Consider the following 18,379-nt stretch of genomic DNA (forward strand, 5'->3'; position numbering starts at 1 on the left):
CGCCCCGCAAATCTGAGCGGCACCTCACTGGGCTGTGGGCCCCCTGCGGGCAGAGGGCAGACCCCGCGGCTGAGCTCCCTCCGGCCCCCAGGGCAGAAGAGACTGGGAGAGCCTGAGACACGCTTCTCCCCCACCAGCCCTCGGGCCCCACAGGGTCATGGCCAACAAGAAAGTGGACTCAGAACAGGGTCTGGGAGGCAGTGAGGTTGGGGCTCAGAAGTGGAGCTCCGGGCTGAGCTGTCCTCCCCCTGTCCTCCCCCTGCCCTTCCCCCGGCCCTTGCACCTCCTCCCTCCTGCCTGCAACACCTCCCACGCTCCCCCTGCTATCTCCTGCTCATCCTGCAGGTCACCTCCTCCAGGAAGGTCTCTGATCTGCAGGGCGATCTGGACGTGCCTCTCCTCCAGCTATAAATGATCAAAGCTGACCTTACGGCGCGCTCACTACGTTCAGGCTTCCGGGCTGACGTCCGCCGCTACTTACACCATCTTATAAGAACAATAAGAACATATGAACTGGGAACAGTGTCATCCCATTTCACAGACGAGGTAACTGAGGCACAGAGAAGCTGAGATGCAGACCCAAGATCTGAACCTTAACTACTCTGCTTCTTCCTGACAACACGAGGCCGGGACCCTGTCATTCTCGCTGCTGCGTCCTCACCCCCAGCGATGGGGTCTGTTACCCAGGAGCAGGGGAGAAAACCCGAGGTCCCCCCGAGGCCGGGCGGCCCGCTTGGCCCTGCCACAGCCCGACCTCCGGGCCCCGACCTGGAAGCTGCTGCTCAGAGCAGCGCGGACCCCAGCACCTCGGGGAAGGAGCAGAAGGACGCCTCGCTGGCAGGGACCGTTTACTCGGCCGGCCGGGGTCAGCAGCAAGGTCCTGGGGTCACCCGGCTGCGGCCACGCCCCGCTCCGAGGAGTGTGCACGCAGGCGGACGGAGGGGGCCGGGGGTGCAGCTGCAACCCCTCCCTCGAGGCTCCCAAGGGACAGCAGCTTCAGACTAGGGGGTGTCCCAAGGGGGCAGGGGCTGGCCCTGGCGCCCCACTTCCTCCTCGCTCCCCGCAGAGTCCGGGTTCCTGGAAGCGGCGGCCAGGAGGTTTTGGAGGTGGGGACGCAGCTGGGCCGGGGCCTCCAGGTGCCCCCGGCTCCCTCCATGGCCCAGTCCGGGGGCAGCAGCGCCGGGCCGGCCCATACTTGTCCCCTCCTGGGAGTGGCCTCTGGAGGTCCTGGTCAACTGGGGAGGAGGGGCTGGCGCTCCGAGGAGGTGGCGGTATCCCTGTACACCAGGAACTGTATGGAGATCTGGAGGCGCCGATGTCAAGGCCAAACTGAGTGGAGGCTGGGATGGACGTACCCTGGGGGCCTCGGCTCCCTGGAGAGCTGCTCCCCTCTCCCCTCCACCCCGCACCCTGCCCCCACCCTGAGGCCAAGGCCCCAAGCCGCAGCTGCAGCCCCCCCCCAAGGATCTCGAGGACAGCCTCTTCCCGGTTCCAGCCTACACTCCTCCAGCCTGGACGGGCTCATCAACTCCCCCCCCCCCCCCCCCCCCGTTCCTCAGGGCCTTTGCACAAGCTGAGGCAAGGCCCCCCCTCCCCGTCCTCCTCCTCCCAGGAGCACTTGCAGAGGCCTCGGCTGACCTTCTAAACCAAGACAGCCCCTGGTGTGACACAGGTTTCCCCCGAAGTGCTCAGTGCCACCGCCAAGAAGGGGGTGCCGACGGCCGCTTCACCGAGCTGGGAGCTCCCTGGGGTGCTGGGCACACGGACTCCCCTCTTGGATAGACGGAGGCTGCCACCTGCCCCCCGCTGCCCCCGACCCCGGAGGATACGATGGTGTCGAGCAGCAGCACGCCCAGGCTGCCCACGAGCCAGGGCAGGTGGTGCAGCAGGTAGCTGCCCTCGCTCTGGCCCACCTCGGGGTTCTTGAGCAGCACGCTCAGCCCGTACAGCGTGTTCCCCAGCATCACCAGGGCGAACAGCGAGTAGGAGACGCCCTGCGTCGACTTCCTCAGGAACTGGGGGGAGGGAGGTCAGAGGCCTGGGCCGGGGCTCCTGCCACTCGGTCCGCCCCGTCACACCGTGCGCCCGAGCTGGCTTCCCGCCGTGGGCCCGCGTCCAGCATCCGCACTCCCACCACCCGGCCCAGGTCCCCGGGAGCCCGGCTGCCCCTCGCTGCCCCTCGCTGCCCCCCCGCCACTCCCTCCTCCCCTCGGAGGGCTGCAGGCCGAGCCCCCCCGCACCTGCCGCTGCGCCCCAGTCCCGGAGGCAGACACGGAGGCCCGGGGGAGCCTTCCCCGCCCCGCCCGCCCGAGCTGGGCCCGGGCCTTCTGCACACAGAGCACGAGGTGACCGAGCCCCCCCCGCCCCTGCCCCGGCTCACGTTGGTGCGGATCTGAGGCAGCCGCGACAGCAGGTACAGCACGCTGGACACGGAGCCGATGACGAAGCCGATGATTTCCTGCTGAGTGAAGGGCTGAGAGGGCGGGGGTGCTCAGCGCCCACGAGGGGCCGGGGTGCACCGTGCCATCGGGCTCCCTCGCGGGGGGAGGCCCACCCGTGGCCGGCGGGGCCCCAGCCGCCACGTCACGCACCCCCCACTCACCTTGCTGCCCGGCTCCACGGACAGGAGCGTCCGGCCCCGGAAGACCTCGGCCGGGGCAGCCTCGGGGCCGGCGCGCCTCAGCAGCGGGGTGCCGCACGCCACCCCCGAGCTGACCAGGAGCGCCGCGTTGATGGGGGCAGACACTGCACCGGGGGAGGGAGCCAGGGTCGCACGGGGCAACAGCGACCAGGACGCAGGACACGCCCCAGCCCGCGCCCCAGCCCCTCGGGGCTACCTAGCCCGCCGTCCGCAGCAGCACCCTCCTCCAGGGCGGGGCGCCCACGCAGAAACAAACGCTCCCAGGCCGCCCCGCCCGCAAGTGACCCCGGCTGTCACCCCTGCTCAATCCCCGGGGTCACTGTGACCTGAGTCCTTGTCACCTCGGCTCCAAGCCCAGGTGAGGTCAGGTGAGGCCGGGGGAAGCCCACCTCCCCCGAGGCCCGGCCCTCCCGCCACCCCGTCCCCGTCCCCGGCCACCCGCCCGGCCACCCGCACTCACACGCCGAGGGCCGTTTCTTAAACTTGTAATGAAAGTAGAGCGACAGCATGAGCAGGTCCGCCAGCACGTAGTACACGGCCGTGTAGGTCTGCGGGAAGCGGGGCTCAGGGCACCAGGCACGCAGCAGGCGGCCCGACCCACGACCCCGCCGCCCGGACCTCCTGGGGCCCCGTCTGGGTCCCCGTCCCCGAAGGACGCGGAGGGCCCGGCCTGCACGGACGGAGGGAGGTGGCGGGCGCGCCTCGGCGGGGCAGATGGGGCTCAGGGGTGAACTGAGGGTCCCGGCTGAGGCCTTCCCAGCGGGGAAGATGCGATGCTGGCCTGTGGTTCCCGGCACCTGCCACCCCGCCCCCCGAAGGCAAACCTTTCCTCCTCCAGGCCACCCCAACCCTGGCAGCTCAGCGGGGTGCCCAGCACCCCAGAGGCACCCTCTGGTTTGATGTGCTCGTTCTGCAGACGGGCGACAGGCCCGGAGAGGGTGTGGACCAGGGCTGCACGGCAGGAGCAATGGTCGGGGGCGGGATGCTCCTGCCAGCTGCCCCCCACCCTCACCCCCCACCCCCCGCGGGACCCACCTGCAGGGGCAGCTGGTCGGCCAGGAAGGAGCCGATGAGGTTGCAGGAGTCTCCTCCGATCCAGCCCAAGAGGAACCACAGAGACAGCGCCTGGTCCATGTTGCCGGCCTTGCAGGCCTTGATGTACTGGCTGCAGGAGAGGAAGAAGACAGGGGCTCAGGGGAGGGCAGGGCTGCAGCGGGGGACCGGGGGGGTGGGGGGGGATGAAGGCGTCGGGGGCGGGGGGCACAGGTGGTCCCCTGGGAGCCCAGCCTCCCTGCAGGCAGAACCCCCAGGAGCCTCCCTGTGCCCTTCGCGGACGCTCACCGGGGGGGTTCTCTGCCAACCAGGGGTCTCTAGGGCATCAGATTCCCCTCCACAGCACCCCGGAGACTCCCCGGGGGCACCTGGAGTTTGGTGTCAGGACCCCACATTCACTCGCCTACACAGGGAGACAGGGGTTCAGACGACGGTGGCAGTGGCGGGAGCCAGGGCCTGGCCTGTGCTGTGTCCCGAGCGGCAGAGGAGAAGCTGGGCCAAACCACAGCCCGGTTCCTTCAAAGGGCAGTGGGGAGGGCAGGGCTGTGCCCCCAGAGCTCATGCCCCGGTGGGCGGCTGGGACCCCCTGGTTACTTTCCCAAAGGCCCTCTCTTCAGACCTCCGGCCGGTGTCAGTGCGAGGTGACAGCACAGGTGACAGGCCTCAGCAGAATCCCGCGCCCTCGGTGCTGCTAACCTGCTGGCCCTGCAGAAGCCCCAGAGGGCAGCTCTAGTCCGTGTGGGACGGGCCAAGTCACGTCACTCGGGGCCTTGGCGCCAGCGTCACAGCCAGTGTCAGAGCCAGCCCCCAGGCTCTGGTCGCTCTGATCCTTTCTACAACTGCCATTTACTCTACATTTCTGTTTAATCGTCTGTATTGATTTTATTTATTATTATTATTTTAGGGGGGCGGCAGAGGGAAAGAAAAAAAATCTTTTCTATTTAAGGTTTATTTGAGGGAGAGAGAGTGGGGGTGCGGGTGGTGGGGGATAGAGGGGGAGAGAGTGAGAGACTCCCAAGCAGAGTCAGTGCAGAGCACGGAGATGGACGTGGGGTTCGATCTCACGACCCTGAGACCATAACCTGAGCCGAAACCCAAGAGTCGGCCGCTTAACCGATGGAGCCGCCGGGGTGCCCCTCGTCTGTGTGTATTTAAATTAAAGGACTAAAGAGCACCTCATCCCACCCATCACCCAAGTCAGAAGCCGAGAAGCCGGATATGGCCCCGGTTCTTCCCACGGCCACCCTGCCCTCTCTTCCTCCTGTCGGGACCCACCCCTGCCCGTGCACCTGCCTGTCCCCCATCCGAGCCTGGCTCCCCCTGAATCTGTCCTCCCTCTCAAGGGCCCTTCTGAAACCCCAGGCTTGCCGAAGTCACTCGGATCCTTCTGCTGCTCTCCAGCGAGGGCCTGCATCCTCCTGAGCGTGTCCTCACAAGGCCCCCAGGGCCAGCTGTCCCTCTGTCCCCCCCCTCCACCAGGACTTATTTCCCTTTCTCCAGACTCTTCATCAGCAGCCAGACAGCTGACTCTCTCCTCTTCCTTTTTGTCTTTTGTGGCTCAGGAAGTATCACTTCCTCCCCACGCCTTCTTGACACAAGCTCGCCCGTGTCCTCTACTTCCTCCTCTGTAACACGGGATGTCCTTGTCCCTCCCAGACGCAAGCTCCCTGAAGGCAGGAAGAGTGTCCAATGCAGGCCTGGCACCCAGAAGGTCCCTAAGTAAGGTCTAGCCTATGGCCCTTACAGCCCCTTGTAGCACACGTGACTTGGCAAGTCGTAGATTTCAGGGACCGTGACTGTGACACACCCAAGGAAGGCTGAGTCCTAAGGAGGGGCAGAAGAACAGGCACCTTCCTGCTGTCACCTGGGGCTCTCTCCCAGGCCTCTGATCCCCTCCCTGGTGAGCCAGCCGGCCTCAGGCAGGGCCAACATGATCTCAGCCAGCTCCCCAGGTAGCTCTAGAGATGCGCTCACTCTGGAACAGGGCGTCTCTCCATCAGCCTCTGTGAGTCACCCACACCTGTCCTGTCAGCCTGGAAGGGCCTCTCCAATGCCCCCGACAGCGCTGCTTGCTGGATGGCTTCCACGGCCTCCCGGCTGGTCCCCCTGCCTCCGGTCTCACTCCTTGTCCTACCAGTCCTTTTTCCCTGAGACTCCCAGACTGCCTTTTCAGGGTAGCCAGAATGGAAGCGCTGTAAACCCAAGGACGGCACCTATTTTTGTTTACTTGCAACCTGCCTACTACATACAGCACCTAGAACAAGCTCATTCAGCAAAACTGCCAAGTCCACAACAGGATACTAGGATAATTCAGCGGGGAGATGATGGTCTTTTAAACACATGGTACTGGGACAACTGGGTATCTCCAAGCTAAAGAACGAGATTGGACTCCTCCCCCATACCGTGCACAAAATACGACGCAAACTGTACCAAAGACCCATTAAAAAGAAAACCACAGGGACGCCTATGTGGCTCAGCGGTTGAGTGTCTGCCTTCAGCTCAGGGCCTGGTCCTGGGATCTTGGGATCGAGTGTCACACTGGGCATCCTGTGGGGACCCTGCTTCTCCCTCTGCCTGTGTCTCTGCCTCTCTGTGTCTCTCATGAATAAATAAATAAAAATCTTTAAAAAAAAAAAAGAGAGAAGAAAGAAAGAGAAAGAAAGAAAGAAAGAAAGAAAGAAAGAAAGAAAGAAAGAAAGAAAGAAAGAAAGAAAGAAAGAAAGAAAATCACAGGCCCAAGGTGGAGTCACTTAGGCCAAATCACCAAACAGGGGCTTAAAAACTAACCTAATCATATTTCAACCTCCCCCAGAAATGTAGTCTTAATCGCTCAGGAATTTTCTGGTCAGTAGCAATGAGGTAATCTGTCCCATGTCACATGTCTCCACCCCCCACAAAGGAACATGACGTCACCTACCAAGACCCCCTGCAGGAAAGTGAGCTTGCAGGATCTAATCCCTTCTTTTTTTTCTACTAATTCCTTGCCCCACTGTCTTTCCTATAAAAACCTTCCATTTTGGAAGCTCCTTAGAACATCTATTTGCAAAAAAAAACAAAAAAAAAACATCTATTTGCTGGGCGCCTGGGTGGTTCAGTCAGTCAGCTGTTGGTCTTCAGCTCAGGTCATGATCCCAGGGTCTGAGTCCCCCACTGGGTTCCCTGCTCAGTGGGGAGTCTGCTTCTGCCTCTGCCCCTCACCCTACTCATGTGCTCGCTCGCTCGCTCTCTCTCTCTCTCGAAAAAACAAATCTGTTGAATTTTTTAAAGATCTATTTGCCGTGTAGGATGCTGCCCAATGGCTTAATAACCCAAACTGTGTCTTCAAATTTCACCAGTGGAATTTTGTTTTTTAACAGACCTAAATTTTTTTAAAATTTATTTATTTATGATAGTCACAGAGAGAGAGAGAGAGAGGCAGAGACACAGGCAGAGGGAGAAGCAGGCTCCATGCACCAGGAGCCCAATGTGGGATTCGATCCCAGGTCTCCAGGATCGCACCCTGGGCCAAAGGCAGGCGCCAAACCGCTGCGCCACCCAGGGATCCCAACAGACCTAAATTTAAAACCTCCTCTATCATACTGTGATTCATAATAAGAAATATAGGGGCGCACCTGGGTGGCTCAGTCAATTAAGCATCTGAGTCTTTTTTTTTTTTTTTAAAGATTTTATTTATTTATTCATGAGAGACAGAGAGAGGCAGAGACACAGGCAGAGGGAGAAGCAGGCTCCATGAAGGGAGCCTGATGTGGGACTTGATCCTGGGTCTCCAGGATCAGGCCCTGGGCTGAAGGCGGGGCTGAACCGCTGAGCCACCCAGGCTGCCCAGCATCTGAGTCTTGATTTTGGCTCAGGTCAGGATCTCAGGGTCCTAAGATGGAGCCCGTCTTGGGCTCCACGCTGGGTGTGGAACCTGCTTAAGCATCTCTCTCCCCCTCTGCCCCTCCCCTAAAAAAAAAGAAAAAAGAAAAAAGAAAATAAATTGGTCTTCACCCCATCCCTGGCATATTGCTAAGTAAAATTCCTGGAATTTCCTAAGTGATTTGAGCAATACAGGTGCCATTCGTTATGTTAATGAGGTGCCTTTTGGAACACCTCTGGGTCACCTCAAGATGAGGGCTGGTGGCTGTGATGTGACTAAACCATTGGTACTTTCACTCCCATTGCCCTGACCTCTGGGGAAGCGAGAGGGACTGGAGATGGGGTCCAGTCGCCAGCTGCCAATGATGTAACCAATCAGGCCTGTGCAGCGAAGCCTCCAGAACTCGAACAGACAGGTTCAGAGAGCTTCCAGGTCGGTGACCAGAGGACCCAGCAGCTCCAGGCCCCCGTCCGCATCCCCTGCCCTGGGCATCCCTGCCAGCTGGCTGCTCCCAAGTTAACCTCCTTTTGTAAGAAGTCGGTGATCTAGTGAGTCGACCGTGAGCCGTTCTCCCAAATTAGTCAAACTCAAGTAAGGGGTTTGTTAGGACCTCCAGTCTATAGCTGGTCTACACGTATCAGAAGCACAGGTGACAACGTGGACTTGCCACTGACATCTGAAGGGGGAGGGGCAGCCTTGTGGGACCGAGCCCCTAACCTGTGGGATCTGATGCTGTCCCAAGGTAAACAGGGTCTGAACTGTTAAATGCTGGACAGTGTGGGGAAAATATACATGTGGACACTGATGTCAGAATCAGGTAAATCTACAAACCTGTTGTGGAAAAGACAGCAAAAGAGGGCTTGACTACCACCATTCTGACCTCAAACTTTTTATACATTTTAAAATGTAAAAATTTTTAAAAGATTTTATTCATTTATTCAGGAGAGACACGGGGGCGGGGGGGGGGGGCAGAAACACAGGCAGAGGGAGAAGCAGGCCCCATGCAGGAGGGAGCTCAACACAGAACTCGATCCCGGGTCTCCAGAATCAGGCCCTGGGCTGCAGGCAGCACTAAACCGCTGAGCCACCGGGGCTGCCCTAAATTTAAATTTAATATGACAACATATAGTGTAACACCCAGTGCTCATCCCATCGTGCACCCTGCTTAGTGCCTGTCACCCAGTCCCCCCGTCCCCCCACCCACCTCCCCTTCTGCAACTCTTTGTTTGGTTCCCAGAGTCAGGAGTCTCTCGTGGTTTGTCTTCCTCTCTGATTCTTCCCACTCGATTTCCCCCCCTTCCCTCATGGTCCCTTTCACTATTTCTTACATCCCACGTGTGAGTGAAACCACATGATGATGGTCTCTCTCCGACTGACTCATTTCACTCAGCACAAACCCTCCATTCCATCCGTCCTTTCTGAGGGCTGAGTACTATTCCACTGTGTGTAGACACCACACCTTCTTGATCCATCCATCTGTCGAAGGACATCTCAGCTCTGTTCAGTTTGGCTATTGTGGACACTGCTGCTACGAACACTGGGGTGCGGGCACCCGTTGTTTCACTACAGCTGCTGGTAAATACCCAGTAGTGCGATTGCTCGGTCGTAGGGTAGCTCTATTTTTAACTTCTTGACAAACAGTGTTTTCCAGAGTGGCTGCACCAGCGTGCATTCCCACCAACAGCGCAAGAGGGTTCCCCTTTCTCCACATCCTCACCAACATGTTGTTTCCTGTCCTGTTAATTTTAGCCATTCTCACTGGTGCAAAGTGGTATCTCATTGTGCTTTTGATTTGTACTTCCCTGATGACAAGTGATGTGGAGCATTTTTTCATGTGCCTGTTGGCCATGTGTAGGTCTTCTTTGGAGAAACTTCTGTCAAACTTTCTTTCTAAACTTTCTTCTTTAAGTAGGCTCCATGCCCAGCGCAGGGCTTGAACTCATGACCTGAGATCAAGACCCGAGCCAAAAATCAAGAGTCGGAGGTTTAACTGACCTAGCCCCCCCAGGCGCCTGCCCCTTGGCCTTAAACTTTCAATCTTGATTAAGTTCTTCTTTCTAGCTTATCCCTTAACTCAGGCAAAAAACCACGTGGGCAAAGCATCCTGGGAAAGGAAACGAAAGTACCTGCTCAAGCAACAAGGACTGCCCTGAGCCAGCAAGACCCGGAGTGACTGACCCCAAGAGAATGCCTGATCTGACCTTCACCGCACCCCCGTATGTTCCCACCGACCAGAGTCCCCCACTTTCCTTATATAAACCTGGAGGAATTTTCAACACCTGGGAGACAGTCTTTGAGACACTAGTCTGCAGTCTTCCCAGAGTCAGCCTCGTGGAGATAAGCTCCTTTCTCATTTCACCACCACTCATGTCTCTGCCTTTGGGTGAATGCTCAAACCTGATTTGTCTGGGACCCCCTGGAGCCAGCTGCGCTCCTCATACCATAAGGGTAGGTCTCTGTTACTTGGGTTAGGCAACGATGTTTTTTTAGATGTGACACCAAAAGCACAAGCAAAAAAAGAAAAAAGAGATAAGCTGTACATCATCCAAATTTAGAACTTCTGTGCTTCAAAGGACACTCTCAAGGAAGTGAAAAGAGGACCCACAGAATGGGAGAAAATATTTACTAATCAATCACATGTCAAATGAGGCTATCGTATTCAGACTACATAAAGAGCTCTTACAACTCAACAGCAAAATGAAAAATAATCCAATTGAAAAGTGAGCAAAGGGGGCACCTGTGGTGGCTCCGTCGGTTAAGTGTCTGTCTTCAGCTCTGGTCATGATCTCAGAGCCCTGCATAGGGCTCCCTGCTCAGCAGGGAATCTGCTTCTCCCTCTGCCTCTGCCTGTGCTCTCACACGTGCTCTCTAATAAATTAATTAAATTTATTTATCTTTTGCCTTTTTTTCCCAGAAATAAATTAAATTTTTTTTAAAAAGAAAAAAAAAGGGCAAAGGATCTGAAAAGATCTTTTCTTAACATCACTAGCCATCAGGCAAATAATAATCTAAAACCATATACAAATCATAAACTATAACGAGATAACACTTCAAACCCATTAGAACGGCTATAATGAAAAGATGGAAAAACATATGCATTGAGAAGGATATGGACGCACTGGAACCTCACACACGACTGGAAGGAATACAAAAGGAATATAAAATGGTGCAGCCTCTTTGGAAAACAGTCTGGCAGTTAGTTCCCTGTTAAAAAGAAAACCACAGGGGATGCCTGGCTGGCTCAGTGGATGGATCATGGGACTCTTAATCTCAGGGCTGTGAGTTTGAGCCCCACGCTGGGGGTAGAGATTTTTACTTAAAAAAAAAAAAAAAAAATCTGGGCAGCCCCGGTGGCGCAGCGGTTTAGCGCCACCCGCAGCTCAGGGTGTGATTCTGGAGACCTGGGATCGAGGCCCATGTCGGGCTCCCTGCGTGAAGCCTGCTTCTCCCTCTGCCTGTGTCTCTGTCTCTCTCTCTCTGTGTCTCTCATGAATAAATAAATAAAATCTTAAAAAAAAAAAAAATTTTGGGACGCCTGGGTGGCTCAGCAGTTGGGCGGCTGCCTTTGGCTCAGATCGTGATCCCAGGATCCGGATTGAGTCTCATATGTGGCTCCTGCAAAGAGCCTGCTTCTCCCTCTGCCTATGTCTCTGCTGCTCTCTCTCTCTGTCTCTCATGAGTAAACAAATTTTAAAAAAGAAATTCTTAAAAAAAAAAAAACAGAGGCCCAAAATGACATCACTAGGACCAGACTAAGTCATGAAATCAGGGCTTAATAATGTTTTTTAAAACATCCTTGGGGATCCCTGGGCGGCGCAGCGGTTTAGCGCCTGCCTTTGGCCCAGGTCGCGATCCTGGAGACCCGGGATCGAATCCCACATCGGGCTCCCAGTGCATGGAGCCTGCTTCTCCCTCTGCCTGTGTCTCTGCCTCTCTCTCTCTCTCTCTCTGTGACTATCATAAGTAAATTAAAAAAAAAAAAAAAAAAAAAAAAAAAAACATCCTTAAAAGAGGGACACCTGGGTAGCTCAGCGGTTGGGTGTCTGCCTTTGGCTCAGGGCGTGATCCCGGGATCCGGGATTGAGTCCCACATAGGGCTCCTTGTGTGGAGCCTGCTTCTCCCTCTGCCTGTGTCTCTGTCTCTCTCTCATTGTCTCTCATGAATAAATAAATAAAATCTTAAAAAAAAAAAAAAATCCTTAAAAGAGGAACACCTGGGTGGCTCAGTGGTTGAGCATCTGCCTTTGGCTCAGGTTGTGGTCCCAGGGTCCTGGGATCGGGCTCCCCGTGGGGGGTCTGCTTCTCCCACTGCTTATGTCTCTGCCTCTCTCTCTGTGTCTCTCATAAACAAATTAAAAAAAAAAATTAAAAAAAAATCCTTGGGGGATCCCTGGGTGGCCCAGCGGTTTGGCGCCTGCCTTTGGCCCAGGGCACGATCCTGGAGTCCCGGGATCGAGTCCTGCATCGGGCTCCTGATGTGGAGCCTGCTTCTCCGTCCTCCTGTGTCTCTGCCTCTCTCTTTCTCTCTCTACATCTATCATGAATGAATAAATAAATAAATAAATAAATCTTTTAAAAAAAAGAATCCTTAAAAGATTAAATACAGTTACCACATGACCCAGCAATTTTACTATGTAGGCATACACCCAAGAGAAGTCAAAACGTATGTACCCACAGAAACTGGCCCATGAATGTTCAGTGGCCTTCACTGTAACAGCCAAAAAGTGGAAACAGCCCAAATGTCCATCTGGGAATGAATGAATGAATAAGATGTGGAACATCACACATTAGAATATTCTTTGGAAATAAAAGGAATGATGTCCTGACATCTGCTACAATGTGGGTGAGCCTTGAAGCCGTTCTGGTAAGTGAAAGAAGCCGGTCTTTCACATGTTCTATGATTTCATTTACAGGAAATGTCCAGAGTTGGCAAATCTATATAGAGACAGGAGGTAGACAGGTGGTTGCCAGGGGCTGGGAGCTTCGGGGGGAATAAGGAATGACTCATTTCTTTAGTTTTTTTTTTTTCCCTAGGGTGATGAAAATGTTCTAAAACTGATTATGGCAGTGGATACGCAGCTCTGTGGATATTCTAAAAACACCGAATTATACATGTAAAGATGCTAATTATATGATATGTGGATTATCTCTCCAAAAAGCTATTTTTCAAAAATGCCGAGCTCCTGATGAAACCCTTATCTTCCTCAGGATAAAGAGCCCGTCTCCTGACCGTAGAGAACCCTCACATTGCAGGGCCTTCGGACCTCACGTCTCCCCGTGCCCCTGACCCCCACACACTCTGTCCAGCCCCGGGACTCTGCCCACATTGTGCCAAGGCCCAGAGCCCCGCGCTTGACGTACACTCCCTCGTGCCATCCTCACACCAACCCTGGGAAGGAGGGAACAACATTCCCGTTTTGCAGATGAGGAAGCTGAGCCGTGGAGCAGCAAAGTGACTCTCCCAAGTCACAGTGCGTCTCCGTTCCTCAATAGCAGCAGGGATCACACTATTTTGTAATCACTGCTTGCCGGCCACCCACCAGACTGTCACAGGACAAGGGCTGTGTTTGGGACATCTGAGCCCTCCCCCCCCTCTGCTGCTTCCTCTCTTCTTAGCTGTGCAACCCAGGGCAAGTTACTTAGCTTCTCTGACTTTCCATTCCTTCCATCCATAAAGCAAGGATGGTAACTGTACCTGTTTCACAGGGTTACGAGGATTAAGTGAGCTAAGAACACTTCAAGTGTTTAGGACTGAAGTACATAGTGTGCACTGAACAAACAGCGAGTGTTAAGGTTGTTACTACTATCTGTGTGTCGGCATCGCCCAGCATAAGGTGGGACCTAGGGTGCAGTTCAGTGCAGGGCCCTCCAGGGTGGGTTGGAAGTCAGCAAGTGGGAGTGGTGGAGGGCTCACGCTTGACCTTGAGTCTGGAGAGGCCCAGCGCCCGTGATCTGCCTCCGGGCAGTGCCTGAGCCATCACCCACCGCACCCCCTGTCCCGGGCCCCGCGCCCTGCCATTACTCACGGGAAGGTGGATGCTGCAAAACAGAGAATGGAGATCAAGCCCAGGCCCACGCTGGCCTCGTCCCAGCCATCCTGGGCACATTCGCCGAACACGTCCCATATCCACGGGCGGGAGCCGTTGGGGCAGTCGGAGAAGTTGCCGGAGCCCACCTTCTTCCAGACCATGGCTGCTGTGGGAGTTCGGGAGGGGTGTCCAGGGAGAAAGAGAGGGGGCCTTTAGCCTTGGGAGGTCCGGCCCCTGGGCTCCTGAGCTCTTCGCCCCCTGCCTCGCCCATCCCGTTATCCCCCAGCACAGGGCAAGCCCCCAGACCCTAGGACAGGCTCAGCCTGGAGGACTGAGAGCAAAGCACCCCTGTGACAACCACCTGTGCAGGGAGAGCGCTGGGTCTGCGCGCAGGGACGAACGTGCTCAAATGCCAGCTTTACCAAAACTCTTCAAGGCTGCGACTTTGGGCAAGAGCCTCCGCCTCCCTGGGCGTCATGTCCCCCATCTGTAGGGTGATTACCCGGCCTCCCTCCTACAGTTGCCCTGAGGCTGAAAGGCTTCAGGCAGTGAACCCTCAGAATCACTTTGTTCCTGCTCCCCAACATTTACATTGTGTCCAATCTTTGGTTTGTGAGTTAGACCAGCAGGGAGAACCAGTAGGTTCTCTTATTTAAGGTAGGGCTGTCTGCCCACAGGGGTCAGAGGACACCGCCCCGGCCTGGGGGTGGGGGTGGGGGTGGGGCAGCTTGCGCAGGCCGCGGGTTCGAGCCTGGCACCCCACCGATTCTCCACCAGCACGTGTGGGACGCCTGCGGCCAAGGAGTCGGAGCCACCTTCCCATTCTCACCGCCCACAAAGCCTGAAAGTGGCGGGTCCCAGGAGCGGCAGGAATTTCCCCTCCTGATGCCCGGGCGCCCTGCAGTGGCCACGGCAGTCACCGTCTGCGCGACAGTCCCAGACAAGGCAGAGCGAGCGGAGCCCGATGGCGCCACCTCTACCAGGAGAGACTCACCAGGCCCCGGATCACCAAGCTCTGCTCCTAGCACCTTGCAGGCATTGCCTCATTTTGTCCCCACATCAACTCCATGAAGGGGACACGGGGGCTCCTGATACACCCCAGGCACCAGGGAAGTGACTTAACATCGGGCCAGGAAGCGGTGGAGGCAGGAGTCAAAGCCGGGCCTGGGACCCCAAGCCGCAGCTCCTGGCCACCCTGTCACGCTGCCTCAGGCGCTCTGTCCCCGTGGGGCAGGCTGCCCAACCCCCCCAGCAGCCAGAGGCAGGTCCGCCCTTCTCTCCCCATGCCCAGAGGCTGTCCTCGCCGGACTGACTCCCCAGCTACCTTCAGTTCCTGCTGCCCTCAGCCGGCCCAGGATCCCCATAAAGCAACGCCCTGTGCTCCAGACCATGTCTGTGGCCCCCCAGATTCATACGTGGAAACCTAACCCCCCAGTGTGAGGGCATTGGGGGGGGGCCTCTGGATGCGCTTGGGTCAGGGGAGCAGAGCTCTCAGGAATGGGATGGGCGCCCTTATACAAGAGACCCCAGAGGGCTCCCTCGCCCCTTCCGCCACGTAGGGGGACACAGAGAAAGACAGCCACCTGTGAACCAGGAAGCAGACCCTCACCTAACACTACATGTGCTGGTGTCTTGACCTAGGACTTTTCCAGCCTCTTGAATTGTAAAAAATCAATGTTTGTTGTTTATAAGCCACCCGGTCTTTGGTCTTTTGTCATAGCCCTTGAATGGACCGTCACTCTGGCCAGACTCTTGGAAGTGAGGAGGGAAGGAAGCCAGTCAGCTTCTTTTCTCAGGAAGTGGGACTCTCAGGCCTACTGTGATGGGCCATGGGCAGAAGCCCCGAGCCGGGGGTAACAGTGTCCAGGTCACGTGTGCCAGGGTCACTGCTGTATGTGCAGGGCCCGGCAAGGGTGGCTGACAGCCTCTTCCTGCATCCTGGCCACCCACCTGGATGACCTTTAGCACATCAAGGAGCTCTTCACCTGATGTCCTGCCACCAGCACCTGCAAGGCCACCCAGGCTAGCAGACCGTCTGGGTAAGTACTGTCATCTTTGCTGCACTAAAGGCATTTCCAAGCAAGTCCTTTGTCCCCCTACTAGACCCCCACATCGACCCCTTACAGATTCTGTGTCTGCCCATCCAGTTCACTGCCACCCTCGTAACTTCCCTGTGAGGTGGGGGATACTGTCCCCATTTTCCAGGTAAGGTTGGGTAGCATTGCCCAAATAAGGAACCTGCCTGAACCTGTCTGTAGAATGAAGATGATGACCTGGCTCCTTGGGGTTTGTGGTGCAGATGAAATGCACATAAGGAAGGCTCTCGGCCCATGCGTGACCAAACGTGTGCTGGGGACTATTTTAAGGATGAGAATCCAGGAGTTCAACCACCCTGAGGTCACCCCTTGCCTGCTTCTCACCAGGTTAGGGAGGAAATAAAGTGAATACATCACTGGTGAGGGAAGGGGGTGTCTTGAGCATTATAGCTTGGCTCACAGGGCCCAGAGCAGTGGGTGGGTGGTCCCCGATCCTTCACAGGGCACATGCACAGCTCAGGATGCTCTAAGACACACCTGATCCTGACCCGAAGAGGCCTTCTCCCGGGGGCCATCATCTGTAGGTTCTGACCCAGCTAGGGAGCCTGCCTGGGCGCCAGGCCTGGCTTCTGGGAACGGGCCCACCTCCTGGTCACACAGCAGCATGAGAATGGATGTCCAGGGTTGCAACAAAGCTTGACTGCATCCAAGGTTTGACAAGGACCACAGCAGGGGTGGGTGCCTTGGTGCCACAGAGGGCACACGTCCAGAATTCAGGCTCAGTGTCTCTGGACTTCAGATCAGGGACTTTGGGTTTAAGAAGCAACCCCGGGTGTGCACCTGGCTGGCTAAGTCAGTAGAGCAGGCAATTCCTGATCTCAGGGTTGTGAGTTCAAGCCCCACATCGGATGTGAAAATTACTTAAAAATAAAATCTTAAAAAAAAAAAAAAAAAAAAAAAAAGCACTACCAGTTGTTTCTGGTGCAAACAACCACGCTTGGAGAAAGCCTGCGCTGGAGAAGGCATCTCCGGCCGCACCCAAGCTCCTCTCTTGGATTCCAAGCTGAGTCAGGAAGATGCTTCCCACGGAAGCTTCCCATGGAAGTGGCAAGCCTCCAGGCTTCTGCACATGTGGTCTCTTCCCTTAAGAGGGTCCTTCTCAGGGGATCCCTGTTTGGCTCAGTGGGTTAGCCCCTGTCTTTGGCCCAAGGCGTGATTGATCCTGGGGTCCTGGGATCGACCCCACATCAGGCTCCGTGCATGGAGCCTGCTTCTCCCTCTGCCTGTGTCTCTGCCTCTGTGTCTCTCATGAATAAATAAAATCTTTAAAAAAAGAGTGTGTCCTTCTCCCCCTGGAGGGCCAGGTAAGGAGACACTAGTACCTCGTTCTAACATGCTACCTCAAAGATGCCTTGCAAAGGCTGGTCAGACGACACCTGTCACCTCTTCCCCTCCCCCCCATTCACATATCTGAAGAATGCTTATCACATTCCTCAGCTAAGCCTGCTCCTCAAGCTCATACCTCTCCCTTCACGCTAGTTGTGATGGACTCTCAGGGCCAGAAGCAGCGGCTGCACAGTAAAGGTCCAGAAAGAGGGGACAGAGAGAAAGAGAGACCGAGAGGAAAGGCAAGGGAAGAAAGAAGGAAGGGAGGGAAGAAGGAAGGAAGTAAACAAACTAGCTGTGAGCTCAGATGACCTAGGTTCGAGGAGAGAGCACTCTAGAACTGACCGGCCAGGTGTCCACAAGCACAGAACTGCAGGGCAAGTGACTGAGCCTCAGAGTTCCAATCTGTACAATGGGGGGGGGGGGGATAACCTATGTCTCCAGCCCCTAGACCGACTGCAGAATTAAATGACATAATCCAGGCCAAGGGATTAGAACGGTGCCTGGCAGATTAGCCACTCCATGGTAACAGCCTGGGATGGCTCTAGTGGGGGGACCCCCCCCCCCCCGAACTCCTCCCCCCCGCCGCCCTCCCCGGGGCACCAGCGCGAAGCAGCCTTCGGTAGGTGAATGGACAAGGCCCGGGCCAGCCCTCAGCCTTCCAGACCCAGCCTCCAGCCACACACTCCAAAACTCGTCCTAGGCACAGGAGGGGAGAGGGCCATCTGGGCTCCCTGCAGAACACGGCGTCCCCACTGCAGGCCTCCGGATCCCCGGCCACCTGGTGACTCAGGCCAGCGCCGCCTGTTTGTCGGGGATAATGACAGGGCAGCTGCGGGGGTCAGCGCTCAGCCGCGCCGAGGCCCCTGCCCTGGCCTGCCCTGCGGAACGCAAAGCCGTCGGCCCCGTCCGCCCGCACCAGGCGCTGCAGTGAGGACCCAGATCCCGACCCCTGGCCAGGCTGGTCCAAGAGACGCCCCAGGGGCCACCTAACCCCGGCCCCGAGCCTCGTCCCAGGACCTCGCGCCCCGGGGAGGGGGACGGAAGCCCCAAGACGGCCCAGGGGCTGCACGAGGCCCCTGGAGAGATGCGGCGGGGGCGCCCCGGAGTCCCGACCCCCCAGTTCCAACCCGACTCACCGCGCCACGACCCGCCGCCCGCCCGGCTTCTGGGGTCGGACTGCACAGCCCGGGTCAGCTGACCCGAAGCCCCGCCCCGGAGCAGCGTGGCCCCGCCCCCGAGCCGCGTAGCTCCGCCTCCTGCGCGAGGGGCGGGAAAGAACCGCGCGTGCGTTGGGGCGGCGCGCGTCGGCCCCGCCCTCCCTCGGCCCCGCCCCCAAGCGGGTGGGCGGGGCTCCGGGCGCCCAGTGCGCAGG

General features: G+C 57.1%; 1 protein-coding gene across 3 annotated transcripts; it reads right to left on the reverse strand.

The window, feature by feature from the left end:
- Positions 1-509: 509 nt before the first annotated feature.
- SLC66A1 (solute carrier family 66 member 1) lies at positions 510-18,237 on the reverse strand. Of its 3 annotated transcripts, none has more exons than XM_038531792.1 (8): positions 18,144-18,237; positions 13,580-13,748; positions 3,677-3,806; positions 3,102-3,189; positions 2,603-2,745; positions 2,381-2,473; positions 1,830-2,015; positions 510-1,303 (listed from the first exon to the last, which is right to left on the reverse strand). In XM_038531792.1, exons 2-8 carry the CDS (start codon positions 13,741-13,743, stop codon positions 1,232-1,234), a joined length of 876 nt encoding a protein of 291 aa, XP_038387720.1. In that variant the 5' UTR covers positions 13,744-13,748; positions 18,144-18,237; the 3' UTR covers positions 510-1,231. The 3 variants fall into 3 exon arrangements, with proteins under 3 accessions (XP_038387720.1, XP_038387721.1, XP_038387722.1); XM_038531793.1 differs by having other exon boundaries at positions 13,580-13,745; positions 18,144-18,197; XM_038531794.1 differs by lacking the exons at positions 13,580-13,748; positions 18,144-18,237 and adding an exon at positions 3,983-4,132.
- Positions 18,238-18,379: the final 142 nt, after the last annotated feature.

This window comes from Canis lupus, chromosome 2 (assembly GCF_011100685.1).
Source record: "Canis lupus familiaris isolate Mischka breed German Shepherd chromosome 2, alternate assembly UU_Cfam_GSD_1.0, whole genome shotgun sequence".
NCBI classification, from domain to species: Eukaryota; Metazoa; Chordata; class Mammalia; order Carnivora; family Canidae; genus Canis; species Canis lupus.